Source organism: Phaethon aethereus (genome assembly GCF_964289735.1).
Source record: "Phaethon aethereus genome assembly, chromosome: 10".
NCBI lineage: Eukaryota > Metazoa > Chordata > Aves > Phaethontiformes > Phaethontidae > Phaethon > Phaethon aethereus.
Window position 1 is genome coordinate 441,807 of NC_138586.1, and position 24,336 is coordinate 466,142.

The 24,336-nt window shown below is 56.9% G+C and overlaps 1 protein-coding gene across 2 annotated transcripts in view; it reads left to right on the forward strand.

Moving 5' to 3' along the window:
* The window catches only part of MID2 (midline 2), a 76,587-nt gene that overhangs the window by 26,008 nt on the left and 26,243 nt on the right, over positions 1-24,336 (forward strand). For both annotated transcript variants that reach the window (XM_082004011.1, XM_082004012.1), the window contains exon 2: positions 20,757-20,852. In XM_082004011.1, the coding sequence (XP_081860137.1) occupies positions 20,757-20,852 (96 nt within the window). The remainder of the gene's footprint in view (positions 1-20,756; positions 20,853-24,336) is intronic.

Below are 24,336 nucleotides of genomic sequence, written 5' to 3' on the forward strand. Positions count from 1 at the left end.
AAATCATCGGCTCGACTTTGGGCTTGAAAGTGCAAAGGGGAAGGATAAGCTTCCTGACCGCAGCGCGGCGGCGGCTCCGGCGCGGGCAGCCCAGCAGAAGGCAGCTGCCTGCGCGGGGGCTCCGGTATAACGCCCGCCCCAGGGTGTGCAAGGAAACGCCTTTCTCCCGGCCGCGCTCTGCGGTTTGCTAGAGCACTCAGAAGACCACTTTAAAAAAAAAAAATCCCTTTGGCAAGGTAAGCCCGGGCCACAGGGGAACTTCCCTTCGGGAGCGAGTGCTGGAGGGCACGGCCTCTCGGAGGTGAGGCAACGTGAGGCTGGCGGCGAGGGGTGACGGCCTTACTGGACCCGAGAGGAACAGCAGGGCTGTGGGCCGTGCAGGCCTTGCCTGGCGGCCGTTCCCGTCGGTTGAAAGGCACCGGGGCTGCTCCGTGCGGGGACGCTCCCCCCGGGCGCGGCAGAGCCCCGTCCCGGGGGCTGCGACCGCCGCTCCAGGACCCGGTGGGAGATGCCGGCAGCCTGGCTCTGCGGTACCTGGGGGCAGGGCCTGCGGCTGGGCCCTGGGCACCAGAAACTAAAAGCCAAAAACAATGAACCCTTTTTTCTGCTCACGGGGGCTGTCCGCCCGTCCCTGCGCCGCGCGCCGATGCCGTGAGCGCTCCTTATCCCCCGTCGCTCACCGCGCCCGTTTGGCAGCACCAGCTTTCCGCCGGGCTGCTGACAGCGGCCGCCGGACACCCCGGTATAAACAGCACGGGGAGAGAAGGGCACGCTCTCCCTCCACCGCTCCGCCGCGCAGCGACGTGTCGGGGCAGCAGAGCCAGGGGAAGGTGCTGTTGCTTTCTTGCCCTTTGTGTTCGTTTCACCGAGGCCCGTTTTTCTTTTAAACGATAGGAGCCAGCCTGCGCTGGAAAAACGTCGTTCTCGAAGCCACCGACTCGGGCAGCAAAAACGGTATATTGTGGAGTGGCCGCGTCCTGCCGAACGAGCGTGATTCGCTTACCGGCCGCGCTCCTTGCGGCGGAGGAGCGTTGCGGCTGGCTGGGCAGCCGGCGCGGCGGGCGGCTGCCGCTGTTGGCTCCGGGGTGAGAGGGGCCTGCCATGGCTTTGCCTGGGGTGGAAGCCCTCGTGCGGGTCTCTGCTGCCCGGGAGCTGGACCTGGGCAGATATGGGGTGCGACCTGCTGCATGCCCTCGGGGCTCCCTGGGTGCTGTGGGGGAGGTTGTGCCGCCGCTCCCCAGAGTGGGTCTGCGGTGGCCGTCCCGGCTCAGATGCGCTTTCTGGTGTGCGCATGGCCCGTAGGGCCCGGGGACGGGGTTGCGAGGCAGCGCGGGAGCCAGCTGTGACCCCCAAACCAGCACAGTTGGGAATCACCTGGTGGTGGTGATGGGGGGCTCTCACCCCAGGCGGGATGTCTGCTGGATCGCGCTCCCCTCCCCACGTCTCTGGGCGTCTATGCTGTTCTTAAGCCTGCAGCGCGGGGAGTCCCAGCTGAGAGAAGCTCAGCTCGCTTTTTAAACGCAGTTTTGTGACCCTTAGAGACTCAAAAGACAGGAAGCGGGTAAGAACGCCAGTTTCTGTAAACCTTGTGGTCCGGGGGACGCTTGGCTGATGGTTATCGAGCATACGGGCTGGCGGCAGGAGGGCGGTGAGTAAAAGAGTGCGACGACGCTTAATCCCGTTCCAGCGCAGAGCGCTGCTGCGCCGTACAGCAGAGGCCGCGGGGCGCTGGCGCTCGCGCAGGCGGAGCGCGGCGGGTGGCTCGTGTGGGGCGAATGCTGCTGGCGGGCTTACACCAGCCGCTTACTCCTTCGGAGCCGCCTCAGCCACACGTGAAATTCGGCAGGTTTTTCCCTTCTGAACTTGCTGCGACTTTGCGCTTCCCGAAGCCGGCGCTGCGCGTAGCAGCGAGGTGCTTTCCACGGGGCTTTTATTACGCAGTTGAAGATCTATTTGTTATATTAATGCGTTATGACAGCCCAGCTGCAGGTCCCAGCCCAGGGATTCGGTTTGTGCTTGTTCCAGACGCTCACCTACTACTCAGTTAATGCTTCTCTGTGTTGCACAGCTTCAGCAGCGTTATGTGCAGCCTCCGCGTTGCAGCGCTGTAGCTCTGCTCCAGCTGTACATCAGACAGGAGGCATTTGCCTCTCCCACAAAGGCATTTGCCTTTTCAGCACGCATCCAGTCTGCAGCAGTGCGTGCTGCTGGGCGGGTCGGTAGCGCTGCTGCTTTCTCTTACTCGATGGTATTTTCAGTAACTTTGCCAAATCACCACTCTTCAGGATGAAATTTTCCAGCATAAAAGGCTGAAATTGGGTGTGGGCTTTTTGATTTCTGGGGTTTGGGTTCGTTGGTGGGGGTTTTTTTGTTTCTGTGTTTTTCTAAAATGCTTTGGTTGTATCAGAGAACAGGACTGGAGGAAGACAGAGGTTATCTCAGGCAGTTATGACTACAAGTAAAATAAATCCAGATGCCTCGTCTGGATGCCAGATAAAGCCAGATGCCCCCGGCTTTGCAAAGACCTGTTTCACTTGGTCCTGTGTCTCGTGGGCCTTTCTGCTGTCATCCTGCTCCATCCCCGGGCTTTTGCGGGGTCTGAAGTGACACACTGCTTGGAGATTGCTATGGTCTCAGCGGCCAAAATCTCCCCTTGGGGCGCTCCGCTCCCTCGCGGCGCCCGGTGCCCGCGGGCGGTCCGTGCCCCGGCATGCTGGGCAGTGCAGGTGGGTGTCTGTGCCCTGCGGGCTGGCCCTCGCGCCCTGCCTGCCGTCCGCTGCCTGGTTTGAGCAGAGATGGGCAGGAGCTGAGCTGGAAGGGAGGAACAGCAGAGCTGGAGTGACTGGGGTGAGGACCGTGGTGGCACTGGGATGGCAAAGCCTGGGCTGCTGGATTTGAGAGATGAGGACTCTGGGGCAGCTCACCAAAAATCCCCGAGGCATGCACCAAAGCCTCACAGAAGCTCATCACTTAAGTACTTTTGTGTTTATTTCCAGAACAGCTAACCCTGTCCCCCAAACTTCAACCTTGACTGAGAGCACTGAGCCTCGGAGTTTTCTAGGGAAATAACTGAAATTTTAGGGCTTTCCTTCCTAGTGTGGAGGAGGAAAGACAAATTTCCCTTTTCTTATTATCAGAAATGGACCTTTTTTTTCTTCAGGAGCGAACAAGGACTAATGGGAGCTTTATGTTTCCCTGGATGAAGTTTTAGCCAAGTTTAAAGCAGCTGAAACAGGTTTTGGCATGAGCGGTTACCCTTGCGCTTGGCTTGAAGGCTCCAGCGGTCCCTCCCCTGCACATTTTCCAGATGTTGTAACTTTTTGAAAAGTCTGTCTTTGGTTGGTTTTTGGCCTTTCTCCTCAAGGTGGCCTTCCGAGGGGCTTTAGCATAGAGTCCGTTCAGCAGCGTGGAGCGGAGCGGGGAGCTCCTGGGGTGCTCGGTGCGGCCCGGGCGTGCCGCTGGCGTGGAGTCTTGATTTTGGAGAGATCAGCAGGGCCCCGCGGGCTGGCCGAAGCCAGGGCCGGGCACACGGTCAGTTTGTCCGGACCGCCCAAACACGCTCTCTTCAGGCGTTTTGGGGCACCCGCCAGTGCCGCGCCGTGTCCCCAGCCCTCGAGCAGCGGGCAGGGCTGCTTTCTCCAGGACGAAAAACCTGTTCAGACGTTTTCTCTCGTGCCCGTCGCTGTAGGATGTCGGAGCTTGTGTAATCCGCGGGGCTGGTGCCCGAGATCTGCCAGATACGCTGGGAAAAACAGGCGTTCTGTGGCCCGGGCTGGCGCTCGCGTTCGGCCGGGACAGCGCAGGGAAGCGTGCGGGGACGCGCAGGAGGAGGCCGCAGGCTCGGCCGCGCTGTGCCGGCTGGCGCCGGGCTGGCCCGTCGGGGTCATCCCCGCAGTGCCCCGGCTGCGCTGGAGGCAGCGTGCGGGCTTTGCTCGCCCCTGCTGCGCTGCTGGTGAGCTTGCTTGCCCGGTATTTCCGCAGGAGCCGCGGTGCTGGCTGGCCTGACGGGACCCTTGGATGCCCCGGGTTTGTGGGTGCGGTGACCCGAGGCACCCCTGACAGAGTCCGCTGCGGCACCCCACGCGTGGCGGTGGAAGAGGGGGTCCCCACGCCGCAGAAGAGACTCCAAAAGTGCTGTCTGTCCCATTGCTTAGCCATGTTTTTGGTGGCTTTTTGGTGGGCTTAGGCATTTTGTTTGCTTTCCAGCAGCAAAAGAGCAGCGAAGGGAGAGAGTAGGCAGAAGGAATGGGACTCTCTAGTGCTCACATCTGCGCAAGGAGTTAAAGTCTTCTCGCAGCGTAACCCTGCTGAAGTCAGTGCGTTTACCCTGAGGCCGAGTCTGTACTGGTGCGTCTATCTCAACATCTCCAACTCTGGTTTTAACAGTCTCACCGCGGCTTAACGCAAGCAACAAATCAGCCAAAATAAGCCCCATCCCGGGCAGTTTGGCGCGTTGTATGTGCTTCCAGGAGAAGACTGAGGGTTTGCGTCCTTCTTCACGCTTTGGCAACGCTCGTGCCGTGCCTTGCCAGCAAACGCTCGGCTGGGCGGGCTGACGTGGGCGGGAGCGGGGGAGCAAGCCCCGCACCAGCGCTCAGCTTTCCCGTGGCCCTGGCTCCTGCCCCCGCAGCCAGGTGCTGGGCTGGGGGAGCCCGGGGCACCCTCCAGGCTGGCACCGCTGAACGGCTCCTCTGCCCGCGGCGCGGCTTGGGGCGAGACGGGGAGAAAATTCAGGGCAAGTTCCCCGTGCGATGGGGAACGGCCTGACTAAACACAGCTGCCTTGAACGTGTCTCCGGAGGCTTTCACCTGCCTCCGGGGTGACAGAAAGGTGGAAAAGTTTGTTGAGCACGGGCAAGCCCTGCACAAAGCAAGAATTTGGGAGGAAGTTATTTAGAAAGCAGCCTGCATGGGCTTCACATTTGTTCCCCTTCTGCCCAGCTCGTCCTAGTTTTTTGGTCCAAATTTGTTCTTCCGCACAGAGAGGTGAGGAGGAGAGACCTCACGCTGCCGCGGCCGCTCTCCAGCCCATCCTTTGCCGGGAGCGGTGCTGCGCTCCCTGCCAGCCCTTCCACTTAAGGAAGCAGCCTGATGGCAGGAGACAACTGCGGATGAGAGGTTAAGTCTCCCAAAGGGCGCGTTGTGCTTAATCGTTCCCGTTTGTCACCGTCCTACCTTTGCAGAGCGCTGGGATCTGGGTTTCTAAATCAGCCGCGGGGTCTCTTTCTGCTCCCGTGACCAGGGACGTGGCGAATGCCCGATGCAAAAACGTTTCCCTGCACTGGTTTACAACGCCTCTCTTCACTTGTCTTCAGGTTTTTAGAAGGGAAAGTAGCTGGGTTTTTTTCCTTCAGAGAAGCCGTTCGGTAGAGCGATGTAAATCTAAAGCAAACAAGACTGCAGGGGCTGAGCGGGGACAGAGGCTCCAAGAACATCCCGGCCATCCTCGGGGTGTTCACGCACGTTCTGGATCGGGGGGCACTTCGCATTGCCCAGCACTGGGCTTTGCCCTCCCGCCACCGTTGCCCGCTCCGCGCCGGCTCCTTCCGCCCGTCGGCGCGCGGGGCCGGAGGGGATGGGACAGCGGCTCGGCCGGTGGCCTGTCCACGAGCGGCCCCAGCCCCCCCCCCATGGCGCCTGTGCCGGGGGTGCCACGGGGAGCCTCGGCGAGGGACAGAGCAAGCTCTCCGGCATGTTTTGCGGCTGTCTCCTGCGGCCCCGGTGCCCGGTGCTGACAAACAGTGGCAAGGTTTGGGGATGACTTTCAAAGCTGATGTTTTGTGACAATTAATCTTGCTATTTATATCAGGATAATTCGCTATGTTATTAATACTATCAAGGCGCCACAGTGCTAATTATATGTCTGCTTAACATGTGCTATCAGTGCTGTTTAAAATCCAACGTAATTCCGCTTGACATTATCCCTACCATTAGCGTTATTTGTTGTGTGCTGCGGAAGATAATTTGATGCTTCTAAGCGCTGCGATACCCATTAGGCAAACTGTCCCCACTTGCCCACGCTTTTGAGAATGATGCCACCAAGTGGTGCAGCTTTCCTAGGGCCGTTTCCCTGTGAAATCTTCCCCATTTTCGGGGTCTCCTCTCCGTCAGGCTCTCCCTCGGAGGAGGGGAATCCTTGGAAAATCGTGCCCCCAAAAAGTGAAGTGAGTAGATCTTTGCTCTGGGCTCTGTTGGAGATTCTCTGGTCTTTTGCCGCCCCTTCTGCCCCTGCCATGAGCTTAAATATTTCAAATCTGAGGAGAAATATGTGTGGGGAACTTGACTTTAAGGAAACTTTTCCACCTTTTATCCTACAGCGCTGGCTGGAAGAGTAAATACTTAAACAGCTTCGGCCACGTCTCTCCCGCCCGGTGCTGGGGCGGGCTCCCTCTGAGCGGGTGCCCGGAGGGTGCTCCCTTGGGCAGGCGTTTTGGTGCTTCTGCGAGGCGCTGAGCCGGGGTGCCCGCCGGTGGGCTGCGCCCCGGGGCGGGGTGGGCGCCGCGGCCCCAGAGCAGGCAGCCCCCGCCCCGCCGCAGCGGCGTGACGGCCCTTCTCTGGGACCGGGCTTGTCCTGGGCCGCGGTGGGGCTAGACCCAGCCTCCGGGCTCCCAGCTGAGGGAGCTGCGTGCGTGGCACTGCAGCCTGGGGCTTGAGAGACCAGGGAGACGCACGAGGTGGGGCTGACAGGCCAGCCGGAGGACGAGCCGTCTGCAGGTATAATTTATGCATTTTATTGCCGATTAATATTGTAGATTAAAATCGTGTTCTGCAGTGTTTTGGCTTAGTAAAACTAAACTCTGGGTCGTGGTCGTAACGCAAGTCAAGCTCCCCTTGAATTGATTTCTCCCCCGTCATTTGTCATCGACCTCTGATGCTGCATCTTTCTGATCTCTGCAGAATTCAATACATTTTCTGCAGTAATTTGAAATGCAGGAGCTTTAGCTTCACTTCTAAGCTAATTTTGTATTTGTAATTCAAAACGTATCTTCCCGGTGTTTAGGTGTGAATTCTAGTTCTAACTCATTTTATGCATTTCATATTCAGTTTTGGAACAGCTGAATCTAAATATTGATATGCAGACCAGGCAGGAGTGTGTATAACAGGTACCTTCCTTGCAATTTTTCATTACTTTTTGCTTGAATTTTGCTAATTTGGTTTGGGAGGTGTGATGGAAATTGAATGAAGTAATTAGTGAATCTTTGATAAAACCGTTATCTATCTGGTGAAAAACACAAAGCGTCTTTTTTATTGTCGAATGGAAAGCAAGTGTTCCTCAGAAATGTGTGAATCTTCCATGAATTTCTCTCTAGCACTTTCCTAAACTTTCTGTTGAGTACTCGTTGAATTTCATCTCTTCATATCTGCCACTGAAGCTTGATTGTTTATTAAGTGCAAATATGACTTTGCGTATTTGATGTGCCAAATTCCAAATTTCCTTTCTGCAACCTCAGGTTGGGCGTTTAAGCTCTTCAGATGGTGTTACTAATTTGGAAAGGCCACCAGACCTTTCAAAACTCAAGCCGTGCAGCGAGCCTTGTGTTGCACGTGGCCCACTGGGTGATTTCATAGCTCCTTAGGGTGCATCACGTAGTCACTTCCGCGGTCAGACCGTGTTTAAGATGCTGACGAGAGCTGATGTAGTCCGCTGTGATTATATACACCTGCTTACTGCAACTTTTACTGAGGAAGGAATCGCAGGCGCTGTGCTGTTGTTATTCAGCCATGAAAATGAAATAGGAATAGTAATAACGCTTCTTCCCATATAGCTCTATTCTCCAGTTTCGAGAGAGTAAATGCAAGCGAGCCTTTGACTACATGAAGCTTTCTTGGTTGCGAATCACACTGAGAGCTTCAGAAGGTGAGGGGCGAAGGGTGTCTTCAACCAGAGCAACTCAGGAAATGACTAACAAAGGCTTTGAGCCTTTTGATAGAACCCAGGGGGTTTACCGACACCGAAACGCTCCTGGTGGAGCTTCCGGCAGGAGCGCTGAGCCCAGGGTGGGACAGCGAAGGAGGAGGGAAGACCTCACAAGAGTGAGTAGCCCCAGAGATGGAGCTGGTTCTCTGTCTGATTTGGAGCTTCAATTGTCCAAGTGTTTTAAAAAGTTCTTAATTTGTTACAATATTCCTGCTCTCACAACCCATACCGCTTCTTCCTTTTTTTTCTTTTTTTTTATTTTTTTAAAGTCAAGGGCATATTTTTCCTATTGCTCATAATTCATGTTAGTACTTCCTACATCTTCGTCCGTTAAAACTTCCATGTCTCCCCTGATAATTATGCCTTTCATTATGGTTGTGTTGTCCGTCTGGTCTGTAACAAGTTTGAATGTTGTAGGAACAGGCTCCTGAGGGATGCTCAGCCCAGGCCTTTCACGCTGTCCTGCCCACAGCTCTGGCCCACTGAAGCCACTGGGATCCCACTTCACTGCCTGCGTTTGTCCCTTTGTAGGCTTCCTACAGTTCCTCCTTAAATCTTCTCCATGTGTTGTTCTTCCTCATAGTCTAAATTAATTTTAGTGTTTCATGTTCAAGCATGATTATGGTCTTTATTTTTTGCCTTACGAAATCTTAATGGCAAAAATGTTTGTTCGTGCTCTTTTTCTTAGCTTGTCCTCTTCTGTCTTTAACAATTGATCCCAAACATTATCAGTGACACTTGGTCTCCTGCTATTCTGACGCTCCCTGTGTGACTCAGACCAGTATTTGTCAGGCTGCTTTTTCCTGGAAACCCCATCTGCGCATGAGATTCTCACATACCCTGGGGAATGTTCTTAAGGGCGCTTCGCAGCCATACCATTATCTGCAGCAGGAGTAGTTAACATAATTGCGCTATCGTTAGCGAACCCGTGAAGACTCACGCTTGCTGGGCTTGGTCTCCACCCACCTTCCCTTCCCTTCCTTTTCAGGGCAGCTTCTAAGGGCAACTTTTATGTTGTTCTTTGTCTTTGCCTACCATGTATTCATATAAATCCTTCAAAGGATGCATCTTCCGTTCCACCAGTCGATTATTCCGCGAGGTTATACATATTTATGGGAATGAGGCTGTGTTGTCTATCTTCTATACGCTGAAAGGAGTTTTGTTCACTTTTTGGCTTCAAAGCCAGTGGTAGCAGGGTACGGCTAGCTGCAATCCCACCCCTATTTCATGTCTGACAGTCCTTCCTCAGCTGTAAAACAGAGAGGCAGTTTTCTCATGGGCTGATCTATTGTGGAGCTGCACTGTGGTTAGCTTTGTCCTCTGGTTACTCCTTTGCATTCAGAAGGGCTCCTCCAGACGCTCGGTGTATTCTGGTTTCTAATCCTTGCTCCATGTCTGAGGTTGTTAATCTGCGTTACAGGCTGTGATTTGTTGCAAGCCCTTTGAAGCTTCTGCTTTCCAAGGGCTGTGTGTGTAACTGCTGCCTAACCTTGACCCGGGCGTGGGGTGGGTTTCTCCCCCGTCCGGCTCATGACCTGCTGGCGGTGCCGCTCTGGGGGTGCGGGGCCGTGTAAGCCTTCCACCCCGCGGGGGTCTCGCAGACTCTAGGAGATCTAGAACGCCTTGCACAGCAGGATTTGGTCACCTTAGGTGTCTTTTAAAACACTGAGCATCTCAGGAAAGAACCTGCATTGCTGCCGGCACACAAATCCTCCGTCTCCGGTGCGGGGACCCGCAGCAGTATCTCCAGGAGGTGAAAGGAGCGCGTTCCCGTGCTACCTCCAGAGAGTTATCAAGAAAAATCATCAGGCTGTTGCTTTTCTGGTTAAATGAAGCCAGTTTTCTAGCCAGCTGTCAGATTTGTCATCTCACCACCTGCGTGAGCAGGCAGGGAAGGGAACAGGCTTGCGGGGGTGCCATGGCCGCATGCTGCCGTGCCCGGAGGTCAGGGAGAGCTGGAACGGAGAAGGCGCATGGTAAATCGCTTGATTTTGAAGGCTCCCACCTTTTTCCTAGCGAAGCATTTTGCAGGGGTATTTTCCTAACTGTGACTTTTTTAAGGAGGAGGAAGAACTTTGAAGTGACCTTAAATTTTCCTCACTTTGAATAGTTTTGGATGGGTTTGCTCATCCCAGCCTGCAGTCGCGCGTGCTGGAGGTGCTTGCATCCAAGGCAATCCATTGGATGCCTGTTCTCATCAGTGGAGAGAGAGGTGCTTCTGAAGCATAGTTCACTCAACTCCTCTTTGGTGCCTCACATTGGGGGATGGGTCTTTTAGTAATGATTTCTGCTTCTTCTCACCATTAAAAATTTGGGAAGCCCAAACACTTTGTGCAGCTGTAGAGGTTACAACTGCCCAAGGCCATTTAGTTCATTCCCACCCTTCCTCCCTGTTAGAATGAGTCAAAATCGAAATAAGATTTTAATTTCAGTCTATGGAAAACATTTGGTTTGGCCGAACCTTCCGTCTTACTCTCGTCTCAAGCATGCTGTCCCTGTGCACCGTCGCAGGGAGGGCTTTCGGCATCGTTGCCGAGGCAGCTTGCGCTTTCTACCGCGATGACCCGAAAGCATGATAAACGTGGCTAACCCAAAAACCCACTTAGGAAACAAAGAGCTGCAGGAAGCTTCAGAAAGCTTTCAAAGTCCTTTGTGCTCACCCAGGTCTGATAACACCTCCCTGAGCTGCAAACGGGTGCTTGGCCGGAGCTCGGGGGAAGATGTGCGCGGGGGACGAGGTGGCCGGCGGGACCAGCCCCGCAGCCGCGTCCGTACCGTGTCCTGGCGGGATGCTCCGGTCCCGAGTCACTTCTGCAGCATGGGAGAGACAGAAACCCGAAAGGGCTGAAGGCTCTGAAGAATTAGGGCTGAAGGAGCAGGTGGTCGTCTTTCTTTTTTGGCCCTCTCTCCTACATTTTCCTGGTTTCATAACTGTGCCAGAATAAAACAGAAGAGTTATTAATGGCTTGTTTTAACCAGAGATGGGATTTCTCAGCGAAGCAGGGATGCAGGCGATGCTCGGTTCCCGTGGGGACAGCAGAGCCGCTTCCAGAGTTTCTCTTGAGGTGACTCCTGGGGATTTCTGGGGCTGACGTGGGCGGACCGCGGCTGAGGAGGGACTGCCGGTGCTGCTGCCGGCTTCGGCTCCTTCGACACGCCGTAACCCATCCCCGGGGAGGGGCTCGGGTGGGGGAGGTGGGGAGGTCTGTTCCCCAGCAGCCCTTCCACCCCTTGGCACATGTAGCTGCCGGTGGTACCCACAGCAGAGCATCACGACACGACCTCTCTAGAGCTCCTGGTACTGGTTCAGAAGAAAGTGGAAATAACTCACTAGAGGAAAATTCCTGGAAAAAGGCGTTGCTTGGAGCAGTGGAAGTCTTCTCCTTTGGCTCTGCCTTTTTAAAGGAATAAATAAAAGTAGTGGAAGATAAACAGATAAGCTCAGGACACACCAGAGCTTGGGAATTTTTACATCAAACGTAGCAAATTTAATAAGATGTCTGAAAATCACATTCTTTTAAGTGGAAAAGGACGCAGCCTGAACTGGGGACTAAAGTCTTGGAATATTTAAATAGGACAGCTCAAACAAGCAGATAATGGTTAGATGGCTTCAGGAACAAAAACTGGCTTGTCACAGTCAGGACGAATTTAATAAAATATTTAAACAATTTTCAACACTGCTGCGATGATACAGAAAACCGTGATAATATCCAATAGTAGAATAATTGCTTTGAAAAGATTAAAGGACATAAACACTGAAGGACCTAAATAAGCCGCATGCGTTTCTGCAGTGTTTTTGCAGAAGAGCCCGGTGAGCGAGCTCGGTAGTGCCTCGTCAGGTCCTTTTTGTAGCTGGATGGTTTTAGGCTGGAAGGTGAGCGAAGCAGCCGGCACTGGGTCAAGGGATATGGTCCAGCCTTGAATGTAAGCTGTCCTCTCGGAGCTTGCTGGGCGCAGGGGTAAAGCCCTGGGGGACGCCTCGTCCTCCAGACTCATCTCTGCGGTCAGGATCTGCCCAAAAGTGGCTCAAAAAGGCAGCGGTGGGTGCTGGGACCAGTCTGGCTGCTCTAGGGCCAAAGGTATCGATGTTCCTCTGGCTGCACGGGTGGGTTTTTCAGCTTGGTGTCATCTGCACACTTGCTGAGGGAGCACTCAATCCCGCTGTCTGTGTCATTGATGAAGATATTAAAGAGTACTGGTCCCAGTACGGACCCCTGAGGGACACCGCTTGTCACTGATCTCCATCTGGACATTGAGCCGTTGACCACTACCCTCTGGATGCGGCCATCCAACCAATTCCTCATCATTTTGGTATCACCGATAACTCTTGTTCTTCTGATTTCTTGATTTATGTATAACTTGTTACTGTTTTGGAGGTCTGTCACACTGCCAAGCTGGGGTGGCCAGGAGGGAGCCCCATCTCAGCTGAGGTCAGCCCTCTGCCATGGCAGCATCATGTCGGGACCACGTGATACCCGGATTGAGGAGCAGATGCTGCAGGGTGGCTGCACTGCTTTGTTCCAGCTGTAAACCTCAGGGACAAACACCACTTCTCCCGGGCGTTACTTCTGGTGAGCGTAGCGGGAACTGGGTGACCAGCACAGACGCAAACAACAACCTTTCGGTAGATGAATGCTGCTGTGAACCCTCTCCCATCCTACCCGTCGAGGCAGCACGTAGCGGAGGGCTGACTGTGGAAGCATGTTACCGTGAAAATGTGCTCCTCGGGCTACCTGCTCTCACGCAAGGGCTGCTGTCACTCTGGTAGTTAACCCACGCGTGGCGTCAGCCGTGGGCAGCTACCGCGTCCGTCGGGCAGCCATGTACCTCGGTGCGTGCCCTGCGGCAGCCGGAGGATTTGGGGTCTTGGAGGTGAGCTGCCAGATGTCCCTGCCCCTCTGGAGCCGGGAAGCGGATGTCATCACAAGGTCTGTCCCAAGATGTCTCCGTCAGCGATGAAGGATGCAGAAGAGGGACCACCCAAAAAGCTGCTGTGCTGTGCCCTGCACGGGCTTGTCGCTGGGATGAAGGGAACCAGCCTCTGCGGGAAGTTTATTTGGTGGGAGCGCGAAAGCTGAGCGCTCTTTCAGGCAGCTCCTGGTGTTCTCCTCTGGCTGCCAGGACAAGGCAGACGTGAGCCTGGGCGCTGCAGGCTGCCCACGGCTTCCTGCTCCGTGCACTGCCGTCACGTGGACTTAGAGCCCTCACACCTTGTGATGACGTAGGAGATGGTCTAGTCACTCCGTAACGGGGAGCATTGTCAGCTGACTTGTTCTCATCCCTCCTCTCGCTTTACCCAGGAAAACGGACCGACGCGGCTGGCCAGGGAACAGCTCGTTCCTTGGGCGATGCGCTCGTGTGGACGAGCTCCAGCAGCAAGAGGTTGTCCGTCACCAGTGAGCCGTTCCTCCTCTTCAATGGAGCGGCGCTCGGGATCGGTCCCAGGCCCGGTGGCAGTACGACCAAGCAGAGGCCGGGCCGTTTGCCCCATCCAGAGGGCCGAGCTCCAGGAGGAGCGTGGTGGGCTCCAGAAAGACGTGTAGGTGCAGTTGCGCAGCCGGACGTTTGTGGGAGGTGCTGCCCTCCTTGGTAGACAAGGACCGTGGCGGGCAGGGGGAGGAGAGGGGCCCTGGCAGAGCTGCCGCGCCCTGCGGGGAAGGTCCAGGAGGTGCTCCGGAGCCCGCGGACCTTTGTAGTGCAGTATCCTGGGCCACGTCAGCCTTACGGTCTCTTTTCCAGGAGCTTCCAGCCCCGAGAGCTGTGAAAGGTGGCTGAGATCCTGCCAGCGCCTGCGTCCCAGCCGCCGGCCGGCGGGGAGGGCGTACAGTCAGCGCCTCGCCGGCGCGGGGGCCCTGGGCGAGGGAGAGAGGAGGTTGGCGGAGCCGGGCGAAGGCGGCTTGCTCCTGTGTTTGCACGTCTGGCCCGTGTCCCAGGCACGTCTCCTCTGCACCTCCCTAGGGTGTCTGGGGGCCAGGTCCTGAGGTGAAGAGCCAGGAGCCAGGGTTGTGCTCACTGCCTTACCCCCGCAGGGGTCCACAGCCCTGGGTCGCCTCGCTGGTGTGGTCAGCATGGATGCTGTAGCCCTGCCTCGGTTTAACAACAGGCAAGGAGAACGCTCCTTTAATTCGTGAAAGGTCCTTCACCATGAGCGCGCACCCCTTGGCAGCAGCGGGCGGCATCCGGGGCAAGCCCTGGCTGTTGCTGGCATCCCCCCAAAAACCAAAGGTGCCTTTCCTAGCGCCGGCCCCGCGGCTGGCCGTGGACCTCTCTCTAGCACAGCGTGGGTTTGCCAGGAGGATGAGATGCGCTTGCAGAAGCGGGTGTTGTGTTAAATCCTGGAAGAGGTGAGGTTTCCCGGCGGCTTCACAGGGCAGCGGCTGCAGGATGTGGCTTTTCCTGCGAGGTGTAAAGCTGTTCTGGCACCAGGGCTCCTTCAGCGGCACCGACAAGCATCCTCATGCAAAGCTGACAGTGCTGTGAACCTGGGTGAGTGAAAATATGACATGTCCTTTCATTTTAAGCACCTCTTCACTCCAACTGCGGGATTTTCCAGCTGCCTCAGTGGTCACGAACCATGTCTGTGTAAATCGGACAGGCTTGCTGTAACTCTCCTTGCGAGCAATGCCAATACAGTTTCCATCCTCCCTCTTGTCCTGCCAAAAACCAGAGCTCATCTGAAGCCGCGGGAGGAGAGGAATTTCCTGAGAAGGATAAACAAGCCATTCTCGTTACCACTTCTTTGCTGCTGCAAAGAAGGCTTACCCACTCCCCCGCTTAGGAGCCCCTGACGACTGCTGTGTCATTAGTGGCCGTGGGCTAGTGACAGGGCAGCAGGAGCACCCAGGCAGAGCGTGGGGAGAAGCCCTGGCCGCTCCTCTTGCTTTCCCCCAATCCCTTGGCAGATCCAAGAGGAGGAGCGGCTCCCGTCTTCGTTGTTAACTCCCTCGCTCTTTGGCATCAAACCTTTCACCCTGACGAAGCACTTCGCTGCTGGTGCTTGGCAGGCACCGTAACTCGGGCAGCTGTGCGCACGCTGCTGGACCCCTGGTTTCACGTCCAGTCGGTGGCTGGTATCGGCGAGACTGCTGCAGGGGTGTCGGTGACTTGCGGTGGAGATGCACGGTGGGATGCGGGGGCACGTGGGCCACCCAGCGTCTGCCCTTGGCTCCTGCCCCGCTGCAAGGCAGGGGCTGGGGCGACGGCAGGCTGGAATCGTCGGCAGCTATTGCAGCCGCGGTGCTCTGGGGTCACTGGCCTGAGGTTTCTGCTGCCTTGCACCCACTGCAGGGGGGCTGCGGGTCTCCAAATCAGCCGCCCTTCTGATGTTGCTGCTCTTAAGCTCTGTCAGGCATGTGGTCGCATGCCTGCGCCCATGCGTTGGGCAAGGAGTGCTTCCCTTCCTACCAGCAGGGTAAGGGAATTTGGGCGCTAATGGAGACTTTTACCTTGATGTGTAGCCAGGCCCTGGGGGAGCTGCTGAGAAAACCACCTGCAGCACCGGCGTCCAGAGCGGTAACAACCACAGTAATTATGTGAAGGGTAAAAAAACCTTATTGTCTCCTTAGGTGATGGGTTTGGAGAAGTCTGGCTGCCTCCCCTTGGAGAAAACACACTTCTTATTTAGAGGGAGCCTGGCGAGGGGAGCCCCTGGCAGCCTTCCTTAAGGAAATGGGGGCTTGAGGTGGGCGCAGGAGCATCCCGGGGAGGTCCCTGCCAGCGCAGGCTCCTGCCCCGCGTGCCCCAGGCCACCCCCCGGCACGGCCGGGGCAGCCCCTGTGTGAGCAGGCGGAGGGTCGCCCCTTGGGTTGCGCTCTCGGACGGGGTGCGTTCAGCTCACACCTAACTGCGGTGTATCCCGTTTCGGAGACGTCAGGACATTCGGTTGCCCGCAGGGCGCTTTCTCCAGCAAGCATCTGAGTGGCAGTTCCCCATCCCTCCTGCAGCGATGGACTCGCATCCTCTGTGGCGAGAAGCCCGAGATGTTACAAGCCAGAGGCCAAAGCAGTGCTTGTTAGATTAGATAGAATCTAATTAGATAAAAAGAAACCGATGCACGATACAGCTGCCCGCGAGAGCCAGGCGCTGCCTTCCTGCCCGCCGTGCTGCGGGAGGAGAGCTGCGCCCCGTCCGGCTGCGCTCGTCGGTGCCTGGCCAGGAAAGCTGGTGGGGAAACACGTCAAGCTCAAGCCCTCAGGGCCTCCGGGGTCGGCGTGTCGTTTCCTCATCCGTCGCAGCGGTGCAGGGGTCGGGTGCCCGCGGGTGTGCCCGAGGGCGAGGGGAGCAGCCGTGCATGAGCCCTTTGGCAGAGCTGCCATGGGAAGGAGGAGTAAGTAACGTCTTGCTGCTTTGGTGGTTGAGCAGACTTCTGCACAGGTTCGTCTGCTCTCATTAGGCTGGTTTTGGGACCATCCAGTAATTAAGCGCTAGAGCTGCTGGGAACCTGCCGCGCCTGTAACGGTGTCCCACGGGGGGCGGCCTTGGGGGTACGTGCAAAGCCGGCCGGCGCAGGGAGGGATTGCGTTACAAACCCAGCGTGTTTTCTTATCTCTCGGGAGGCGAGGCAGAAGGGGGGTTTGCTCCCCATAATTGGACAAGTTCAAGCAGTGCTGGTTAGCCCAGTCCAAAAGAAGCTGCTCAAGAAGAGCCAATAAGATGCAAATCCAGTATGTGCTAATTAGGCGGTGGCACAACAAGCAGCTGCAAATGTTGCATTCATTTAGCCCTGTTACCTGGGTTCTCTCCTAAATTTAAGTGCCCAAGGAGACGCGAGGTGCGGTACGCTTGTGGAGGAGCACTTACCGCTGGTCCTGCCTGCCCCCCCTCTGTACTGGTGTCCCTGCGCAGCCCAGCAAAGCTTCCCCGCTTTTCCTCTCTTTTACCTCGTTGCAAATTAGGAGCTGGAACGGTGGCTTTGCCCCACCGAGAGCAGGATCCAGCCCCGGGCTTGCTGGGCTGAGATCCCAGCCCCAGGCTCTCCTCAGCACCCTTAGAAACGCCATCAGAACATGGCCGTAACAAATCGCTTGGTTTTCTGGGTCAGCTCTGCCGGTCAGGGCGATACCGGGCACTGAAAGCTGGCAGTTTATTTCAGCTTTTACTGAGTAAGTTTTGCTCCCAGCTTTTACTGAGTAAGTTTTGCTCCCAGCTTTTACTGAGTAAGTTTTGCTCCAAAGCGACTTAAAATGCATTAGTGTCACAAGGCGGGAGCTGCGCAGGAGCTGCTCGGCAGCTCAGTCCTGTCTTTCTGTCACTTGTCCCGTTGCCTGGGGGAGTTCTCGTAGCAAAGGCAGGCAGCCGGCGTGCTCGTCGTGTTTTCCCCCGGTTTCTTTTTTTTTTTTTTTTTTGCTGGGGGCTGGGAGTTGATTCTGACATCGTCTCAGAGGGACGAGTCACTGCCAGGGTTGACGGTGGTAAATAGCCGGTGGGCCCCGTCCTCAGTCCTCTCACTGCCTGGCGGGGCCGGGAGACGGGAGCGGGAGCGTCCGCCGGCACAGGAGCGGTGCCGGGGCTCTGGACCCGCCGTGCCCACGGAGGGGAGCCTGCTCTGTGCTGTGCTCGGCAATGCCCGGCTCTTCTCTTCGGCAGCGCGGCAGCGGCCGTCGGCGGCGGAGCTGGGAGGGTGCTGCACAACCACTGCCTCACCCTCCCTCCCCGAAATGCACCTGGGAGGGAGGCAAACGGGGTCGGGACGGCCCTGCTGGGGCCCGGCTGCAGCTGTCCCAGCTCGGCTGCTGCTCCCCAGGGGAAGCCACGCCGGCGTTCCCAAGACGAGCCGCGTCGGCTCCCCTCGTCCCCAAGGAGCCGGCGGCTACCTGGGGCAGAAGCTCCGCGCAAAGCAGCGTTTTGGCTGGGAGCGGGGACACGGGCGTGGGTTTTCCATGGCTCCAGCAGCGTTGCAGCGGCAGGATGCCATCAAGAACTTTGACTTGGGTTTTAAAACGCGACCAGCTCCCTCAGGAGCGAGCGTGGCGGACTACGGATATCCCGGGCAAGGTACTGGTAGCATCTGGCTTTCCTGTGCTGCTCCAAATCGGGCAGAGGACACCCAGCAGCGATCCTTCCCCGTGCCAGGAGACCCGACAACACATCCTCGGCCCGGCAGGAATCCCACCCAGCTGCCGCAGGTGCCCTTCCCCGGCATCCTGGGGAAGGTATGGCATGGGTGCCAGGTATATTTATTTTGGATCCGGTGACCTGCTGGGAAGTGGGGTGCAGCCGCCGAGCTGCTTTGTCCGAGCTGCAGGAGAGGGGTCAGTCCCGGCAGGGTATTTTGCGAGCCGTACGGCCGCGGGCCAGCTCAGGCTGGGAAGGGCTCGGCTGCTTTCCCGTGGTGACCGCGGCTGTGCGCTCCTCCTCCTCCTCCTCCTCCTCTCTGGCCCTGCATCCCCGGGTGAGCGGGTTTCCATCACCCGGCGGCCCAGGCCCTTCGTCTCCCTGAGCGCCAGTGGCTTTTGCTCAAGGACGTGGGGGGGGGTGTCCCTTTTATCTCTTTTTCTCACTTCCCAATTGTAGAGAAATCAAATCGTCTGTATTTCAGGCCAGAAGGTGAATGTTCAGGGAAATTATGAACGTGTTATAACGCAATTAAAAAACAGCCCGTATAATTGCTGTGATTTATATATACCTGCAAAATAGCCAGCTGGTGTAATCAAAGCTTCTAGTATATTTTATTTGTTTCAGCAAATCAAACAGGAGGAAATGGTTCCATCTGCATTTTCTCGTGCTGCCGAGGAAGCCCTGCCAAACCAGGGAGCAGCAAGAGAGGGTGCTTGCTGCTTGCGCAGTCGTTAACGGGAGTGAAACGCTGCCGACCGCTTCAGCATCGCTGTGGCGTCAGCACACGCGTAACGAACGGGTGCGTGCTCGGCGGCAGGTTTCGTGCGTCTCTGTGCATGGGGGAGGAGCCATGCTGTCCCCTGGAAAACTCGGGGTGCTGCAAATGTGTTTGGGACCTGTGTGCTTCAAAGGGTGTACCTCGAGTTCATCTCCCTCCCCGCCCCTCCCTGCCCTCCGCCGGCAGCCCTGGAACATTAAAGCAGATCGGCTGCAGTTTCAAAGCTGCGACTTCAGTGCAGCCGCGCTGGTGAGGAGGAAGATAATTAGCAAGTTAAATGTTCAATGCTTTAGTTAAATTATCTCTAATAATATTGAGCTATAAGGAAAGAGGGCGGCAGGAACTGTTAGCAGCTGGCTTTTTCATTACCGATACAGCATTGTTGTGCAAAGCACTTTCCACTTGATGAAGGCACCCTGGGTTTTATTTCATTTTTCAAGCCTGTTTCTGTGTTCTGCTTCGCCCGCCGTTGGCTAGCAATTTGCAGGATTGCAAACGAGCTCGGAGTATTTTAGGAGCCAGCGGTTTTTCAGGAATGAATGCTTTGCCTGTGCTTCATGACTATGATTCAAGTTCTCTTGGCTAACTAGTCCCCAAATTATCTGTGCGTGCGGAGAAAGGCTGTGTTTATGGGTCTGCTGGAGTCTTGATGAAAGCCTCGGACTGCAGGTTCTAGCCGAGGATGAATAAAACACCACGGGGATCCTCTTCCAGCCCTGAAGTTTAAAATATTAATAAGATATCATTCTCCCGACAAGCGCTGCAACAGGTAGCGAGCACTTTGTTATGAACCATTTCCTCTTAGTGGAGCTGCATATTTTAATGGAAATGCGGTGCCACCTAAATTATTGATATCCAGAAAAATACGAGTCCACTGTGTGTCCGCAGATATCGGAATCTTTTCGAAGGGGCTGTTTTTCCACGCTCCGCTGGATCCCGTTCTGCCCTATGAATACTGCAGGAAGAGACCGCGCTGCCCGGCATCCCCGCGCCGCTCGGGCTGCGACCCGCCGGCGGCGACCCGCTCCCGCGAGCGAGAGGCAGCGTGGCGGGCAGCTGGGAAGGGGAACGCAGGCAGCTTGCGGTGGGGCCCACGGCCTTCTCCCAGGGGCCTTTTATCTCCAGTACCAAGAGGATGAGGAGGGGAGAGCAGGGACAGAAAAGAGCAGCGGTGCGTTCGGGGTGGGCAGGCTCCCTGGCTGGCCGACGCAGCGGGTAGCTCTCGTACTCCAACAGAAAGGTGGGACGCGGTGGGAGGGCACGGCTGGACGCGGCCAGCTTTCGGCAGGGGCTGGCGGAGGCTGCCGACGGCTGGCTGCCCGCGCCGGGGAGCTGTGCCCGTGGGTCCCTCGGAGCTGCCGCGTTGCTCTCCCTGCCTGTGCCTGCGTTGCTCCAGCGCAGATGGATTGCAGAGGAGGGAAATCCCCCTCTGATAGTTCAGCAGGCTCTTGTTTGGCTTTCTTACCACGTGCAAAACAAAAGTGGTGACAAAAGTAGCCGTGCTGGCTTCTTTCCTGCTAGAAACACAGGGAGCAGCTCGTTCAGCCTCTCTGACCTTGTCGGAGGGTTCAGCAGCAGCAAGTGGTTTGGGAACGTTTTTGAGAAACTTGGGTTCTCCAACGTTATCCCGGCTGCCTGTAAAGTTTTCCAGGGAACGCAGGAGAAGCTTTGCTGCAGTAACACAACCCACCCCGCTTCCCAAGCCGTCTCCAGAGGAGCAGCGAAGGGCAGACGCCCACGCCGTCACCTCCGGCTGGTGACCCTCTCAGGGCCGCCCCGGTGCTGAGCCGCGTCGTGGGCCGAGCACTCGCACAACCCGCCGGCCTGGGCGGGAGCTGCGAGGAGCCCAAGAGCCTTTGCCCAAAGTCAGTCAAGCTGTCGGTCCCTCAGGCAGCGTGTTGGGTGGCGAATGGTCTCGGTCGCGAACGGGGAATGGGGACAGTCCTCTGGCTTTGCTGACCTTTTTCTTTTTTCTCTTTCTCCTTTCCCATTTCTGGACTCGCAGCAAACCCTGGAGACGAATCTCACCAACCTGGTTAAACGCAACAGTGAACTAGAAAACCAGATGGCCAAGCTGATACAGATCTGCCAGCAAGTGGAGGTTGGTGAGAGCAGTCGGGGGGCTGAGGGGGTGATGAGGAAGGTGCCCTGGGAAGCTCCGGGCTGGAGTGACGGGATGCACGGGATGCTTTGGATGCTCAGTGTGCTGTAGCCTGCGCCATGCCTTCAAAGGCCGGCGCATTTCCAGCTGCGCTCCCAGAAACAACAAATCATTTTGACCGTGGTGCCTCCGCGCTTCAAATTCCCTGTCAAACTCTGGGCTCGTTACACCCCCTCTTTCTTGTCTAGGGGTGCTGTTAAAGTAAATTAGTTAATATTTGCAAAGCACTTGGGTATCAAAGTGACGAGCGCTCCGGGAAAGCTGGGAAGGCAATTGCTGGTTGTGCCTGCAGAGCGCGTCGGAGCAGCACGCAGCGGCCGCGGCCACCTTGCGTGGCCGCGCCGTCCTCGTGGCTGGCCCGAGAGGGGCTCGTGGTCACGTAACCGCCGCTTGCATCAAAACCGCCTCCGCCCAGGCAGGCGCGGGAGCTGTCGCAGGGGCCCTTCTCAGCTCCAGGGCGCTTCTGTTAATTATGTTTTAACTTGTTTCCCCTTGGGAAGGGGAGGGTGGGACCCCGCCATGCTGGGGTGGGTTCAGCAAAAGTCCTCTCCACCGTCTGACGGAGAGGAGGAGGGAAGCGATGGGTGTCCGCAGGTGCCAGCAAGGAAGCAGTATAAAATCCCCACAGCTGCTTGCACGCATTTATCGGGTGGGGTGTGCCCGCGCCTGGGAGGTGTTTTGGCCGTAGCAGGTCCCCATCCCAGGAGGGAAGCCGAGGAGCTCGAGTCAGCCGGGAGGTCAGAGCGGGACGGAGGCACAGGCAGCGATTCTGGGAATGTCTGGCAAGGCCGTGGGCGAGGGGTCCTCCCTGCGCAGGGTTGGGGCGGGTGCTCGCCGGCGCGGCCCTCCCTTCTGCGGCGTCGTTCCCGGCGTCGACGCTCCCCAGGGCTGCTGCGTCCGCTGTCGGTGAGCTGGGGCTGCGCCGCGCTCGCCGGCAAGTCCTTCGTGCCGGACAAGGATGTGCCTACGTCCTCTGCAGGGCTTGGGTGAACCGGGGCTGGAAGGGAGCGCAGCCCTTCCCGAGGGAGGAGAGGGGGGGCGGGTGTGACGTGGGGAAGCCCTTTGGTGTAAGGTACTTTGTGCGGTGAGGCACCCAAAGCAGCGCTGGTGGGGCTGAGCCTGCTGGTGAAATCAAGGCTCATTTAAATGAGTCTCTCTTTCCTCCTAAGCACTTTGGCCTTACTTTTCCTATTAGCACGAGAGTGTTTTTCTGACCTTTGCTGTCAAAGGACTCCCAGGCGCTGCCCCCAGCTGCTGTATCCCCATTTTGCTGTGTAATTTGCTGCTAGCTGGGCAGAAAGCCCGGGAGAGCCCCTCTCATCCCGCTCTTCCCTGAGCTGCTCAAACGCTCAGTGACGTGAACGTGGAAGCGGAGGGTCCCAGACAAGGAGGGCTGGAAGGGATTGTCCCCATGGGCGCCTGTCCCGAGGCGCATCGTGACGACCCACCCTGTCATGAACGTGCGACAGAGACGCTGCCTGTTCCCATGGTGGCATCTGGTGCCTCGTGCTCCTCTGTGCCAGGAAGCTTTTACCAAGTCCCACTTGAAACTTTCCTGCTGCAGTTTAAGCCTTTAACTCTGCCCCATCGCATCCACTGTGGACAAGGGGAAAATTATTTTGCTCATCCCTCCAGCAGCCCGTAACATACTTGTGGACAGCCCATCCTCCCTTCTATTTTTTGGGCTGAGGTGGTTTCATTATTAGGCTTTGTTTTTTTTTTCAAGTTTCTTCACAGCACTGCTCCCAGTTTCTCTGCAATCCAGACTGTCCCCTCTTTGTCCACACTTTCTTGGGCATGCCGTGCTCTGAACTGGTGCGGTTCCCCAGCCAGAGCAATGCTCTGCTCTTCTTCCAGGGCTCTGAGGAGAGAGGAGTTATTTTGGCTGTCTCTGGGCTATCATCCCATTTCTGTAACCCGGGGTGGTGGCTGCAGTTTTCACCCCTGTGTCTCCCATGTAGTTGTTGAGCCATCCCACCTCAGACCCTCTCCTCAGGCTGCTGCCTGTTCCTCAGTGCCCTGTGCTGGTCCTCGTTCATCCTCCCCCCGCTCGTTAAAGCTCTCTTCCTCAGCTCTCTGATCCGTCCTGGCTTCGGGGCCGGCCTCACCCTGTGCCAGCGTAGGCAGAGTGCCTTGTCCCCAGCCCTCGGTGCAGGCGGGGACGCACTCTCCGTCCTTGCCGTGACAGCAGCATCCCCTTGCAGGGCTGGTCCCTGTCCCCGCTGTCCTTCCTGCCGTCACAGCCGCCGACGGCCATCTCTTCTGCCCGCGCCCCGAATTCTGTAGCGAACAGCAACGTTCAGGCTGAAGGCAGCAGCCAGCGGGACAGGCTTTGTGCAGGGATTACAGAAAGCGTCGGAGGGAGGGGGTCACCTCTAATCCCGCTGAAGAAAGGGATTCTGCTGACCGTGCTGCTTTGACCGCTTGATCTGTAAAACTCTTTGTGTTCCCGGTGTGCGATCAGGCACCTTTTGTTTGCATCGCCGAGGGAAGCGCTCGTGCGAGCTGCGCGGCAGAGCCTGCGCCAGCAGAGTGACGCTGCCTCTTGGCTGCGGCGCCGGAGTCAGGAGTTCATCAGCGATGCACTCCCGTGGAAAACATTCGAGGGGAAGGCGGCGTTTAATACCTTACTGTTGTTTCAAAGTGCACATACCAATTAATAGCAAATTAATTTGCAGCTTTGTTTACTGAAGCGATACATGGAGAGAGGCTGTCGCAATTAGTTTCTTCTTAATGGGCTATTGATTTTTTTTTTTTAATTGCTAAATTAAGCAACGGTTCCTTGAACCAACACCTTTCCCGAGAATAAAAACAGCAGGCTACTGCAGGGATCGCTGATGCGGCTTCGGGAGCGGTTTGCCAGTGCCTGAGCAAACCTGACGGCTCTTCGCATCACCCCAGCCCTTGCCGGGGGCAACGCGAGCCCCGCGGCTTCCCACGCACTTCCCCAAGCTGCCTGGTGGTCCAAGCAGCCGGCGGGGCTGTGGGGATGCTGCGTGTGCTGACCGGGGTCGTTTCCCCGTAGCGAAGCGCACGGGGACGCGTTTGCACGGGGAGCTGCAGCTTGTTCCTCACCGTCCGCAGCTGGGAGAGCGACCGGGGCTCTCGGGCCGGGAAGGTGCTGCCTAACCCCCGCGGTTCCTGCAGGCAGCATCAGCGTTTCGTTCTTTGCTCAGTCAATAAGGACCTTGTTGCTGTCCTGATGATCTGGAGAGGGGAACAGTGTGCCCGCGGTGCCGTGTCTGCCAGCAGCAGCTGCGATCCACAGTCGGGCGCAGCTCGGTGCGCGAGGAGGAAGGAGCGGAGATGCGCTCCGAGTTTCCACACCGAAATACGGAGCAGAAAAATCACACCTGGGTTTTGCAGCGCTGCTGGCCTTCCCGAGCGTGGCTGTGCCGTTGTTCACGTCGTCCTGCTTCTCTCT